Source organism: Numida meleagris, chromosome 1 (genome assembly GCF_002078875.1).
Source record: "Numida meleagris isolate 19003 breed g44 Domestic line chromosome 1, NumMel1.0, whole genome shotgun sequence".
Classification (NCBI taxonomy): Eukaryota; Metazoa; Chordata; class Aves; order Galliformes; family Numididae; genus Numida; species Numida meleagris.
Genome location: NC_034409.1, coordinates 178,174,168 through 178,188,924, shown reverse-complemented (window position 1 = coordinate 178,188,924; position 14,757 = coordinate 178,174,168). Strand labels below are relative to the sequence as shown.

The 14,757-nt window shown below is 35.4% G+C and overlaps 1 protein-coding gene across 1 annotated transcript in view; it reads left to right on the top strand.

Moving 5' to 3' along the window:
• The window catches only part of LOC110389599 (serine-protein kinase ATM-like), a gene marked incomplete in the record, with an annotated part of 46,046 nt that overhangs the window by 13,909 nt on the left and 17,380 nt on the right, over window positions 1–14,757 (top strand). The window contains 15 exon segments of the mRNA XM_021380305.1: window positions 187–282; window positions 1,628–1,799; window positions 2,202–2,343; window positions 2,981–3,157; window positions 3,615–3,789; window positions 5,039–5,126; window positions 5,482–5,637; window positions 6,604–6,709; window positions 7,329–7,417; window positions 7,513–7,615; window positions 8,360–8,508; window positions 10,706–10,810; window positions 11,342–11,461; window positions 12,360–12,594; window positions 13,912–14,079. Coding sequence (XP_021235980.1) covers window positions 187–282; window positions 1,628–1,799; window positions 2,202–2,343; window positions 2,981–3,157; window positions 3,615–3,789; window positions 5,039–5,126; window positions 5,482–5,637; window positions 6,604–6,709; window positions 7,329–7,417; window positions 7,513–7,615; window positions 8,360–8,508; window positions 10,706–10,810; window positions 11,342–11,461; window positions 12,360–12,594; window positions 13,912–14,079 — 2,081 coding nt within the window.

Below are 14,757 nucleotides of genomic sequence, written 5' to 3'. Positions count from 1 at the left end.
GTGATTGAGTAGGAACAGATAGGTCTATGAACTGCTGAATGGTATGAGGAAGCTGAATAGGGAGCAGTTGTTAACACTTGTTCCACAGTAGAAGACCAGTTTAAGTTACCTGGCAGCAGTTATAAAACAGGACAAATGACATTTTGATGTTTTTGTTGTTGTTTTGTTTTTCTTTACGAATGATAGAAAAACCAGAAGATTCTGTAATGGTGAAGCTTGTGGTGAGCTTACTGCAGCTGTCCAAGATGGCGCTTAATCATGCAGGTGAAAAAGCGGTGCTGGGTAAGTTCAGTCCCACAGATCTCCTAGGTCTGTCATTGGAAGCCAGGATTTGAAACTGTAGCAGTTCTCAACATTACTTCCCACTGCTGTTTTGCCTTAGCTGCTAGAAGTCGCTGTTGTCAGAGTGGTGTATCTTCTTTTCAGTCACTGTATGTAACAGCTTTGACCAATAATGTAAATATCAGTTTAGATCTTAGTCTCTTCTATACTCAGTAGAGATATCCGCCTTTATATGGGTTAATTAGTGGACTGAAAAACAGCAAGAAGAATGGAGAACTTAACAGAAAATGTGGGAGGCATATTTTAGTGGAAATTAAAATAGTCATTGTCCATTTTAAAACCTCTTGTGTATCACTGAAATGATCCTCACCATTTACACTCAGTGTTTTGACTGAAGCTAAAATCCCTTCTTCTTCGAGTGGGGTGTACCTCCATGGAAGGGGTGTTTTCTGAGTTTTGACATGTGAAACAGCTGCATACACACATAATGAGAACTTTTGTTTTGATATATATTTTAGTCTTAAAGACTAACAAGTGACAAATGCTGAGTAATTGCAGCTCACGTTTACTTCAGTACTGTTCAGCATTCTTCAGCACCTCTGCCAGCTGTATGTTTCAGCCATTTCTGAACCATCTTTCCTTAGATGATTTGTTAAATGCAACCTGTATACCTTCATTTTTTTCTTTATTTGCTCTGGCTGTTAAAAGCAATGTTGTAGAAGACGGAAGTGTTTCCAAGAAGCATGCTGAGTATGAAGGAAAGAGCAAGAAATAAATCTTTGTTCCTTTCTATTGGAAATTAGTCTCTTATTTTTTTCAGTGTTTTTAGCGTCATTTATTTCCTTGTATGTAGTCTTTTGTCTTTATGAAATTTTATTTAGAAAGTAAATGATATCGTTTTTAAGTAAAATACAGGCAGTAATTCTTACTGGGATTACAGGCTTTTGTTGTGTGTTTATCGTACTCTTAGGGAATGAAAATTGGGTTCTCCTAGTGGCTGTGATTCTGACCTTTTGCCCTTAGTAATTTGGACACAAGAAAAAATAAAATCTGTGTCTGATTCAAACAAGATCCAGAATTTAAACAAAATTCAGAGCCATATATACTGTGAGAAAATTGAGTTAGGAAACGTAACTGTGTTATTGATGAGTCTTAAGCTGTGAAACTTGTATACACGTGATTTTAATCATACAGCTCCTCAAGTGATTATTTATTAATGTTTGCAGCTTTTATCCCATGATAATCTCAGTTCTGGAAGTGGTTTATACTGATTGAGTTGTCACAACTGTTTAGGGTGGTACTTTGTTTCAGTGTGTGTAAGAATACAAAATTACCTTCATTGCAGAGGCTGTGGGAAGTTGCTTGGGAGAAATAGGTCCCATGGATTTCTCCACCATAGCTCTTCAGCATGCTGAAAATGCACTGGATTCTAAAGCATTGGATTTGCTTGAAGATAAAAAGCTTCAGTGGGTTTTCATAATGTTAACTCAAATAAATACCGCTTTAACGGATAATTGGTGAGTGTATTTTGTTTATTTAGTTCAAAGCTTAATAGGGGCCATGAAGCTATGTATTGTTCACATCTGCAGGTGCATTTAGATTATGCCTGTTAGTACCCAATCACGTGCTTCCTCAAGGCTCAGATTACTTACTCAGTCAAGCTAGAAACTGTCTAATTAGGATTCTCTAGAAAGAATCTCTTCTGTGCAGAAGAGGTTAGTAATGTTGTAGTGTAAATACTGAGGCTTTGCTTTAAAACAAAATATGGGATGGCATATCCTATTCACAAACATTTTCTCATTAGACACACATTTTGCTAGACTGTGGAGTTCTTTGACTTGCATACTTACAAAGCTGACTGAAAGTAAAACAGCTAAAAGAAAATATTAATCATCATATTGTTTATGTTATTCTTTCAGTATTGATGTTAGAGCTGCTGCTGTTTCCTGTTTGAAAAACATATTAGCCACCAATTCTGGCAGTGAATTTTGGGAAGTTTATAAAAATAAAGGTGATCCCATGTTAATCTATCTACAGCCTTTCAGAATGTCCAAGAAGAAGGTACTTCTCTTGATAAGCCTCATTTATATGACGTAAGGGTAGAGAAAGTATAGAAATAAGTATTAAAAAAAGCAAATTTGAAAATATTTTTTGAAATGGACTTCATTGAGTCCAAGGCTTGGTCTTTTCATCTATCTGATTACAAATGCTGTTGCTTTTGTACATCTCCTATTTTTCATTTCTATTTTAGCATTTGGGGTTTCTTTATTTAGGATATTACCAATCTGATGTTAGAAAGCTGCGTGCTTTCATTACTACACAGACATTTTCTGATTACCTACTTTGTAATCTAATACATTCTTTCTCAGGATTCCACTGTTTGATGCAAAATCTTGGTGGAAAATAGGTCAGAAAAAAGGTTATGTAATTAACCATATATCAGATATTTCCTAATTTTCTAACTTTTGATTTGCAACTTAAATGTAGCATCTATTAATGCCTTGTTGGTGTTATCATATAAGTTTTATTTTTAATATTTTCAGATTTCCTTGTGTAATTTTAGATTTGCACGAGCAAAGTTGATGAATCAGTTCGCGTACAGTCCGTATTTAATATGTTTTAATCTGTGCAGATTGCAGAAATTTTTTTTAAATGATGCATTTATTTATATTTGCAGTATATATCTTTTTCCTTCTAGGTTTTGGCAGTGCCAGCTAACGATTCAGAGGCTTCTTCAGAAACTTTGGATGACACAAATCTGTGGATTCCTCTGGGAGAAAGTCATGAGACCTGGATCAAGAACCTAACCCGTTCAATACTGGACAGCGGAGGCGTGCAAAATGAAGTTCTCCAGTTAATGAAGCCACTATGTGAGGTGAGCTGAATGATACACAGAACTCTGTGGGCAGTGATGCGCAAAATCATGTGATTATTCAACTAGATATCAAATAGTAATTTCTGCTATTAAGTTGCTACTTTTTCTTGACAGTAAATTGGGAATTTTATGGTCAGATACTGCAGGTACTCATACGTTCTTGAAATACAAGATTTGGGAGAGAATTGTAGAAAGACCATCTCTACATGATGATATTAACTGAAAGCTCAAACCCTATTGAGGGTTACACATTTTTGTACACTTCATGTTCTTTCTTAAGCATTTTGTGCTTAAGTGTTTGTTTTGAGTAGTTTTCAGTCTTGTGTCTGAACTGATACATTTCAGTTTTGAGTAAGAAAGTAGAATGGCCATTAGGCTCTTGAGTTTCGTTATAACCTGAGAAAAAAGGGCTTATGGTTCCTTTTCTTAGCAGCTGCTGTGCATAATTGTATTCTAGGTGAAAACGGACTTGAGTCAAACTTTGCTTCCATACCTGATTCATGATATCCTTCTTCATGATTCAAATGAATCTTGGCGAAATATTTTGTCAGTTCATGTACGGAAGTTTTTTACTGCCTGTTGCAGATTTGCCTCATCTAGTAGATCTGCTACACCACCAAATTCTGACTCAGGTAATGTCACAGTATTTTTTCTTTCAGCTAAAAGAGGGTTGAAGAGCTTGAAAAAGGTATCATCTTCTGACTTCATCATACGTGATGCACACTTGTAGGCAGACAGAATTCTAAAAACTTTTGTCCAATTACTTGATCAGTGGAGATATGTGCAATTTTGAAGCTTTTTCAGTGACAGGACCCAAGCTGTTTCTTCTCCATAGCTCCTTTCCTTATTCACAACTGAGTGATGTTTATTACTTGCCGAATTCAGATGTGATAAGCTGCAAGACTAAAACTTGGACTGGGTCTTAAAATCACTAGGTGGCAGTTAATTTTCTGTCTTACTCAAAAAACATGATTAAGGGCAATTTTCACTTAGATTTTCCCCTTGGGTAAAAGTTAACCCTTGCTGGAACATCTACATGATGATGGTGTTGGTCGTTAAAGAGGTCTTTTGCATTCCAGCAGAATGAAAGGAAGCTGTAATCCAAAAGAACTGTAGCTGAGTTTGAGTAAGGGAGTAAGTTCCATTTGGAAGAAAGTTCTGTTTTGGTAGATTGAAATAGACTGAGGTTTATTGGTCTTTCTTTTAGCCTGGGGATATAACCTTGAATTGCTTTGTCTCACTGTAATGTACCTTCTAATCAAGCTGGTGACTGTCCTTTCAAATTAGATTGTGGTTGCAGTGAGCAGAAATCTGTCTAAAAAGATCTCAGTTATTAGACTGTGGGAATGATCTCATATGATTGAACTGATTTTCAGGATCTGAAGTCACGTATTTCTCTTTATTTTGCCTGGCCCTTGCTTGACACAAATACAGTAATTTCATGTAGGTATTGTTTTTTTGTTCACTAGCTGCTCTGCCGTATCTTTCAACTCCTTCCTTCACTAAAGGAATGAGTCTGTACGATGGCTTTACAGGCAAGTCATACAAGCTTCAGGTTGCTGGAGTGATGAAGGGAAGGCTTCGGTTTACTCTAAGGTTGCTGTAAATGAGCTTAATGATAGTATATATATTTAAGGTTCTTTTTAAAGATTCTGCCTAGCATGGCCATAAAGACTAGATCAGTATCCTTGCGCACTTTTGAAGACAGGCAACAAGTTTTTATAAACTTCCAGTTAGTTCAGGGTCAGGAGTGAAAAAATGATAGAGGTCTCTTCAAACGTGATTCTCTGCAAATGATCTTACTGAGACAATAAATGCAATGTAGAAGACAATTATGAAAAAATGTTCCTTATTTTCTCTCTTTTGAAATATATGTCCTAGAGCAAGAAAGCCATGTTCTTAGAAGTTTGGATAAAGTGTCTCGAAGAACCATGCTTGCTGTCATTGATTACTTAAGGAGGCAAAAGAGGTGATTTATGGCTTTCCAAAATGTTGCTCAGCTTTAATTATGTCTTAAGATCTGTTGATGGCCTAGATTAAGAAAGAAAAATATGGTAAAGAACATGTTTCTTGAACGAATACAGATTTAGTAATGGCCTCATATTTATTATAGAATAAAGTGGCTAGCTTTAAACAGCATTAACTATGCTGAAGGAGTTTTCTGAAAACTTCTGGTGTGATAAACTTCTTGTGATACGAGGTTAGGATTTGGGGACTAAGGTAAAGTTAGCCTTTGGAAGGTTTCATGGTTGAACTGGATTTATTTTGTTTAATGTTGGAGAGAAGGCCTTTTGCAACAGTATGATTATTTTTTTTTAATTCAGATCTGTTTCAGGTACAGTTTTTGATGACAGCTTCTGGCTAGATCTGAATTATCTTGAGGTTGCTGTAGCAGCACAGTCTTGTGCTGCTCACTTCACAGCCCTGCTCTATGCAGAAATCTATGCAGACAAGATAAATATAGACAAACAGCAAGAAAGGTAAGCCTCGAGAATTGCAGTTTCTTGAAATATCTACTGAAATTGATCACCTTTTGTGTGTCCTAGTATTGTTTTATTACGTAAAAAGTCACTGAAGCTTTAAAATAAATGCTCAGGCTTTTGTACTGACATTTAAAATATCTCTGCCAGTCCTTCAGAGTGATCCCAACCAAGTTTGCTAGATGTGGCACACTCAAAGTCATTGTAATTTTAATTACTGAGCAGAAATTGTTAATGTGTGTTCTGGAGGAAACTGGCTGAAGCTAATACTTTACTTAATCTTACTTCTTAAATAGAGCATTTTTCCGGTTCTGATTCTAGTAATTAATAGTGTACCAGTGGTTAAATTATGTCCAAAAGTGAAGCAAGGGGAGGAAGAAACCATAGAATTATGGCCAGAATTATGTAGTTTTAACTTCATTCATGATTTCTAGTGTAGAACTGATCCTCTACTGATCCATGTTGCGGAAGCTTTTTTATATAATGCACAATTATCTTTGACTTCTGCTTTAGCAAGATCTGAATATGGAACTAATTTTCTAGCTTGGTTCTGCCCACAAATAACTTTAAGTCAGATAACATATAACGAGAGTATGGTCTTAAGATGTTGTATGGCTGTTTTTACTCTTTCACAGAAGAGAGCATTCTTGCTTCAGGCAATCACAAAAGCAAATTAGCAATTTGATTTAATAAAAATTAGACGTTAAGTACTTCCCCCCCCCAAAAAACAACAAACCAAGCAAAAAAAAACCACCCTGGATGTTGACATTCTGTGATGTTGATATTCTCAATTCATTTGATCTATCTTGCCATTCTGGAAAGAGCCATTTTGAATAACCTGGAAACAGAACAGGAGTGATCTTGCATTTGGTGTATGTGCCTTAATTCTGAAGTGTTCTTTTATCATTTCTTTAATTCTTTGTATGAAAATTCATTTATCTTCACCAGTTCAAACATTTCTTATAGGTCTTCTTTTAAAGCAGCTAAAAGTCTGACATTTGAAGAAGAAAGTGAAAAATCAACTATTTCTATTTTGAATGAAAAAAGTAAAGAAACTGGCATAAGTTTACAGGTATGTGTGTGTGCTTAATAATCTTTGAGCCTTCTTGTATAAATTCAGTTAGTACTAAGTCTCATCTGAGCTAAAGTCTGGTCTAGTTCAACTTGAAAAACTATATTTGAAAGTTCTGCCTGTGCTCAGAGTGAACTCAATGGCCTTGACAGACATGTTAAATGCAGTGTTTGTTCACATGAAACACTCATTAGGTGGCGGATTTTCAATGACAGCAAAGCAGATTTTGTTCCCCAAAAGAGCTGACCTTATGGTGGTAAGCAGCCAAATAGAGTATTTTTGTTTTGTCATAGAGAAATGCTAATTAAAAATCAGTGAGCTAGTGTAGCAAGTTGTGACAACTACAGAAGTATAATCTTATGCAAGTCTTATTTAATAAAATCTGATTCAGTAGCCTTGTTGAGGATAGTTCTTGTACATATAGTTCCGAGTTTTGCTATGCTACGAACTTTTCTTTCAGTGATGATAATATCGAGATATTGCATAAAAGAAAATGAAGCAATGATAATAACATATTACATGGAAGGGACATGTATTTATAAATGTACTTGGTATGTATAAAATTCACTTGAACTAGTTCCAAGAAAGGTAACTCTTTGTTTTATGCTGTGTATTTTAGGACCTTCTCATGGACGTATATAAAAGTATTGGAGAGCCTGACAGTCTCTATGGCTGTGGTGGGGGAAGAATGTTACAGCCATTAGCACGGTATAATTTGTTAATGATCTTAGATTCTTTAAAGTCGTTGGTTTCATTTCTCAGTGAGGAACTTAAATTTAAAACTTCTTTTTAACTTACAATAGGATAAGAACTTATGAGCATGAAGCAGTATGGGATAAAGCTCTTCTAATATACGACCTTGAGGCAACCCTTACTCCATCTACTCGCCAGGCAGGAATAATAGAGGTAATTTTATTTTTTAATAGGAAATGAATGTAGGAATTGATATCCACTGTACTCAGTCATTCATACTAAAAACAAGATTGTTTTAGGACTTAAGGAGACCTCTTTGGTGATCAAGTCCAGTCCTCTGTCATTATAGGTAGCCAAACTGTATCATGTAAGACAAATCAGAATTTGTCCTGAAAACATCATGGCTTATTGTCCTTTTGTCACTCGCCTATAATCTCTATCTTGGATCATGAACTTTGTGAAATATTCCAAAATATATTTAACTTGATACAAATTCTGGAATATAAAAAGTAATTGGTTATTTTTTCCATCTGATTCTTTAAACCTCCACATTATGGCTGCCGTCTTACTGAAGCTTCTGTTTCATATGAAATCAGTAAATGGAATTGGTGTTGTCTTGTTTTGATGACTTAACATATGTTGCTTTTTTGTCCTAGAAAAGTTTACACCACTTTTGTAATAACACGAGCATGTTTGCATTACACTTCATTTAATTTTCCTGTGTTATTTCCTAACTATTTAGTATCACTGTTAAACTTCCACAGTGTTAGCAGGTGTTCATAGTGTGATTAATAGTTATCTTATTAAAAGCTTTTTGTGCTGAGTTGAGAAATATTTATGATTCTGCCTTACTTGCAAAGGTTTCTTTGTTACCAAAGGTAAAACAAATCATTTTAAAAAAACAGTTCAGGTTATCAAAGGAGGAAAAACAACTTTCCTTAACTTTGTTAATTACAGGCTTTGCAGAATTTTGGGCTTTGCCACACTCTTTCCATATATTTAAAAGGACTGGAACACAAAAACACTGAGTGGTGTGCAGAACTACAGGAAATACGCTACCAGGCAGCATGGAGGAACATGCAGTGGGACAACATCTCTTCCGTCAAGTAAACCAACTTACTTTTTTCATGGTTTCTTGAGTGAAAGACAATGGTTTCAGTTTCAAGCGAACAGAAGACATTAGAATATAATTTCTGTGATGCAGGTCACCTACTCTATTTTAATCATTGAACTAAAATGCCATTGTTTTCACTTAGACCAATTTTATATGCACTTCACTTTACATTATCTTCAGTTACTTCTTGTTGGTTCATATTTTTTAATGATCTTCCAAAGTGAAATTTTATATTTTTACTCAGACAGTACATGTGTCTTAATTATGTATGAGGTACACACTTCTCTTTTTTTTTTTTAATTTATAAGTAAATGGGAAAGATTCTAATCAGTAAGCCTTGAAAGGTTATCAAGAAGTGAATAAGAAAACAAGTGTTGATTCATGGCTTCTTCACCATAAGGAGCAATCCCTCCCCTTGTGCCATGAAGACTAGCCACATCCTGCCTTGTATCAGAAATAGTGTGGCCAGTAAAACTAGGGAAGTGATTGTCCTTTTGTACTCAGCTTTGGTGTGACCACACCTCAAGTACTGTGTTCAGTTTTGGGCCTGTTGCTACAAGAAAGATATTGAGTTGTTGGAGAGTGTCAAAAGAGGAGCAGTGAAGCTGTGAAGAGTCTACAGAACAAGTCTTTTAAGGAGCAGCTGAGGAAATTGGAATTATTTAGCCTGGAGCAATGGAAGCTTGGGGAGGTGGATCTTCAGGTGCATCAGTCCTTTCACCATCTTAGTGGCCCTTTGTTGGACTCCTTCCATTATGTCCATGTCTCTCTTGTACTGAGTGGCCCAGAATTGGACATAGTACTCCAGGTGCAGCCACCAGCACTGAATAAAGAAGGATCACTGCCCTTGACCTGCTGGTGATACTTTGCCTAACGCATCCAAGAATACCACTATTCTTCTCAGAGGCAAGGCCTCATGTTCAGGTTGCTGTCTACCAGGATCCCCAGGCCCTTTTCTGCAGAGCTGCTTTCCAACCGAGCATTCTCCAGTGTGTCCTGGTGCCTGGGGTTGTTCCTCTACAGGTGCAGAACCCTGCACTTCTCCTTGTTGAAATTCCTAAAACTTTTGTCAGCTCAACTTTCCAGTCTGTCAGGGTCCCTCTGGATGGCTGTGCAGCCCTCTGGTCAATCAGGCATTCCCAGTTTTGTGTAATAATGTAAATATAATATGAACTCTGTTCCCTTCTAATACAGCTATGTCATGGCACATTTTAGGAGGAATATATTCACTACATTTTGGCATAAGTTGCAGTGTGGGTTCATCGGTGACTCCTGCATTACAGTTGAGTAGTCAGGAGAATGGAGGATAGGGAGGTGGGTCTGGAGAATGTACTCCAGGTGCATCCATATCCTCTTCTACTTCCCTGTCTTAAGGTAGTTGTTTTGAAGCACCTGGAGGACTTCACAGACACCATGTCCTGCTGGAGGGTGTATGTTGTGCCACAATCAGAAAAAAGCTTCATATAGATTGGCTCTCTTTGTCCCTGGGATAGCTGTAAGAATAGGGAGCTGCTAATCTAAGATTTTGTAGTTGTGTGTACAAACCTTTTAGTCAACTGGAATATTCATCTTTAAAAGTGAAGCAGGAAAAGCAGCATGTAAGAATAAGAGAGAATGAGACAGTAAGAAAGTGGGGGGTCAAGGAGAAGAAAGAAAAGTGGTATGGGTAAAACAGAGAAATGTGGATAGAATTAATGGGTACAGAAAATGAATTTGGAGTTTTCTTCCTGCCTTCTTATTTTCTCTATTTTGTTTTCATTTTAAAAGTATTTCTGAAGTTAAACTTAAAAAATGCTGATTCTAAATTGAAGGTGCATACATACCGTAACGTATCTTCCAGCACAATCCCATGAGAAATGCATATATCAAGTTTTTACTATACATTTTTTTTGGTCTTATTATTACATAACTGTGAACCTAAGCGCCAGTGTTCCAGATGTTTTGACTGTTACTGTTCTTTCTTTCCTTAAAACATCAGTTTGAATTTGTAAAATACTAAATTAATTTGAAATTTGAAGGGTTACATTATAATTTTTTTGTCACATGAAACAGCAGTTCATCCAGCCACAGATAATGTACTCATAAAATATTTGCCATAAAGACAAGATTGACTCTTTTGCAGAGACTTCCCTTTAATTTTGTGGGTTTTTTTTTTTTTTTTTTTAATTTTTTTTTTTTTTTTTTTAAAGGAATGAGACAGGAGGATCCGGGTACCATGAATCATTGTATGATGCTCTTCAGTCTTTACGAGATAAGGAATTTTCTACCTTTTATGACACTCTTAAAGTTGCCAGGTAAAAACAAAACAAAAAAAAACCCCAGCCGTGTCAACATTCTGCTGTTAAAGAAGGAGATGGAGAGAGTATATGTGCACACACATGCATGTGCATGTGTGTTTGTAGTCACAGGTTATTTATAAAAAGCTATTACAGGGTTTTGTGGGTTTAAATTAAGACTCCTTCATAGAATAAAATTAGTTCTTCTGGACTGTAACTTAATTTCTATCTTTTTTAACTTGTGTGTATACAATTTGTGTGTTAATTAGAGATATGTTTCCAGTAGTATGCATCCCTTATCTAGTAGTAGATTCTGACTAGTTTTTTTCATGTCAGCTATTACATATGCCTTGTTTATATTTACCATATTTTCATTTTTTGCCAAACTTTTTTTTTTTTTTTAAACTTTAATGGTACTAAAAAATCATATTTGCTATTTAATTTGTGTTCACTGTGTGGAAATTACGTCATAGATATTTGGAATTCTTTGTAGACATTAAAAACTATTACCAATTAAAAAATATTACTATTTTTCTGTTAAATCCATAGGGTGAATGAAGTAGAAGAGCTGTGCAAAGGCAGTCTCGAGTCTGTGTATACATTATATCCAAGTCTTTGCAGATTACAGCTAATTGAAGAATTGGAAAATATAGGTCTACTATTTTCCAGGTATCTTTAAAGGATTGTTTTGTACTGCTTTTTCAGTTCTCTGAATATTGATAATCAGGTCTAGTACACAAATCAGATGACCTCACCAAATTTTATTCCTAGGGTTTTCACACTCCACCTTAAAAAGTTATGGATTTCAGCTTTAGAATGGGAATACAAATACAAATACTTTCTGTTTCCAGACTGGATTTATTCCCAGCCTAGTTTTAATTATTTGGTTCTGTGCCAACATTGTATTTTAAAGTAACTGTTTTCTTTCCTTTGTTTTGAGTTCCCTGGTACCTCAGGCCAGCAGCCCTGTCTCCTAGCTTTTGGTCTACTGAAATAACTGAGTATTATCTCCCTGTAATTCTACTGAAAGTTGCTTCAATTTGAACCACTTTTGTCATGGACCAGTATTACCATCAGCATTCCAGCTAAATTCTTAACATTGCTTTTTAACAGTGCTATTAATATCACATTTTTTCTGCCATAGTTATATCAGTTTGGTAGTTCACAGGCATTCTACAGTTATTTAGCATGTCAGGAATATTACAAACCTTTGTATTGCTCTTAATGAACTAAGAAAATCATACATACAATGAAAACCTATACTGCTACAATGCCACAGAATTTGAATTCATTTTTATTTTAATCTGTATGTGACCTGCAGAACAAAATGGGAGTTCTCCAAGTAGTCCAGTGACTGAATGCATGTGATTCCCTTTGCTGATGGTTTTCAAAACGACTGTTTTTGCTGCTTAATCAAGGTTGTTTACAGTGGTATTCTATGGATGGTTGGTTTTGAACTGTAGATTGTGAACTACCTCTCTAGTTTACTGTTGTTTCTCATCTTGCATTTCACAAATATTTAAGAAGAATTAATAACCGGTCTTTTCCATTTTGGTAATCACTGCAGACCTGCTACTACTCAACAACTGAACGATATTTATTTGAAATGGCAGAGACAGTCCCAGCTCCTCGAGGACAGCGACTTCCGTTTCCAGGAACCTATCATGGCTCTGCGCACTGTAATTTTAGAGGTCTTGCTTGAAAAGGAGAACGAAAATGCCAGAAGAGAATGTATTAAAGACATTCTCACCAAACATCTCGTGGAGCTCTCTAAATTGGCAAGAACCGCTAATAATACCCAGGTAACAAATGCCAGGAAAAGTCAGTGATGGATGGTTAGTTTTTCAGTTTGTAAAATAACTTACTTGATCTTTCAACAGCGCTAAAGATTAACTGTATTCTAAGTTTACCCAATGAATTGATTGATTGGAGACTCAAAACATGTAGAACTTATTCACTGTATTTATTGGCACATTTTCTAACTTTTGCTCGCAGCCATAAGTCACCTTCTGAAGAAGATAATATTAAAATGAAATGTTTATCAAAGAATGCTTTTATGACTCTATCAGTTTTCTTATGTAGAGTTTTATACATTCATTTTTCACTTTCACGATATTGTTCTAGTTTTAAAGCTGCAGAAAGGACTCTGTTGCATCTGTTTATTTAGTGTTATCTTTGAGGATTTGTATCATGACAGCACCATTGTACTGTGTGAAATATCTCTGTGAATGGCTTAATGGGATTTGCAGTAATGGTGGTTTCTGCAGCTGCTCATGCTGAAAACATTTAAGACTCAGAGTCAACCCTGGCTCATTCTAGCTAATGCATCTGGAATAGGAACTCAACGATAATTTATAGAGCAACTCTATCCTTAAATAACGTCTGTAGGAAATAATTCCAGTTAAATGTATAACCTGGGAAGGTGATTAACTCATATGGGAAAGTACATTAAAATACATGAAAAATTTGCTTTCAGAATGTTTCTAACTCTTTCAGTGAATAGTGATTGAATTAGTAGAAGTCTTTGACTTCATAAAATAGAGCTGTTTACTCAATGCCTCTAGAATTGTTTGGGAAATTATTTTCTTAATTTTTTTTTCAATCGTTTGCGTACCCAGCTACTAACACTATGCTGAGGACTGTCCTGTATGAGCCTAAATAGAAGTTAAAGTTTTTTACTTTGATTTTTAGTTATAGAAAAGATTAAAATTGAGATGTTGTATTTGGGGAGGTTTAAAAGGTTCTGGCATACTGAGCCAGTATGTTTCTGGAAACGCTATCATTCTGTTTTTTTCAGTGCTGTAGGTTGTGTACAACTTTGGTGACTACTTTTGGTCCTTTCAAGCCATGTGATATTTAAAACATTCATGTTGATATTTCATTTTGGGGTCTGTGAAATTCGATTCTGTCTTCTGTTTTTGTTGCATGTTGGGATTTTGTTCAAGTTTGTGGAAAGATTGTTTCATCTCTTTCCTCAAAATATATACTTAGCATTAGATAGACAGAATGCGCTGCAAATGCAGAACAAATTAAGGTGAAGTGTAAAAACAAAACTTGCTATAAGATCCATGTATTTGACTTAAAGAATCATTGATTATCTTTTTTCTTTTTTTTCCCAGCTTCCAGAAAGAGCTATGTTTCAGATTAAACAACACAACCCAACACAATATGGAGTTTCTGAATGGCAACTAGAAGAAGCTCAGGTTTTCTGGGCTAAAAAGGAAGAGAGTCTTGCACTGAATATTCTTAAAGAATTGATAAAAAAATTAGATGCAAATTGGTTTCAGGTATGTGCTATTTAATGTGATATCTAATGGAGATTAACTTATTTAAAATCATACCTGTGGTTTTCCCTTGGAATAAAATGAAATGGCTGTCTGCAATATTACAAAATCTATTTTTCAGTCTCAGGATGTGTGAAAACAAAAAAAAATCTGTACTAGCAAATAGTAACAAGGAATTTCAAAGGGAATCCGTATGAGTGACAAGTGTCAGAATTCATTATTCAGCCTCATAGTGCCACCACTGTGAAATCTGTAGCTATTTAAATTCAGAGTTGTCTTCACTTGATAAAAGGAAATTAACATGTTTTAAGCATTATCTGATAAAAGTATATCTTCTTGTTCTGTGCCTGTTATTAAATGGAATAATGGCCAAGCAGAACTGTTTAAGTATATTATGTTGAGAATACTGTACATGTTTTTGTTACAGGATAAAGATTTTATCCTTTTTTTTTATCCTTTGCCCTTATTGTGTGTGTATATATATATATGTATATATGTGTACATATATACATATATGTTTATATATATGTATGTGTATATATATATATATATATTTAGGGAGATTTAGGTTAGATGTTAGGAAGGTATTCTTTGCTCAGAGTGGTGAGGCACAGGCACACGCTGCCCAGAGAGCTGTGGGTGCCCCATCCCTGTAGGCACTCAGTGCCAGGTTGGATGGGG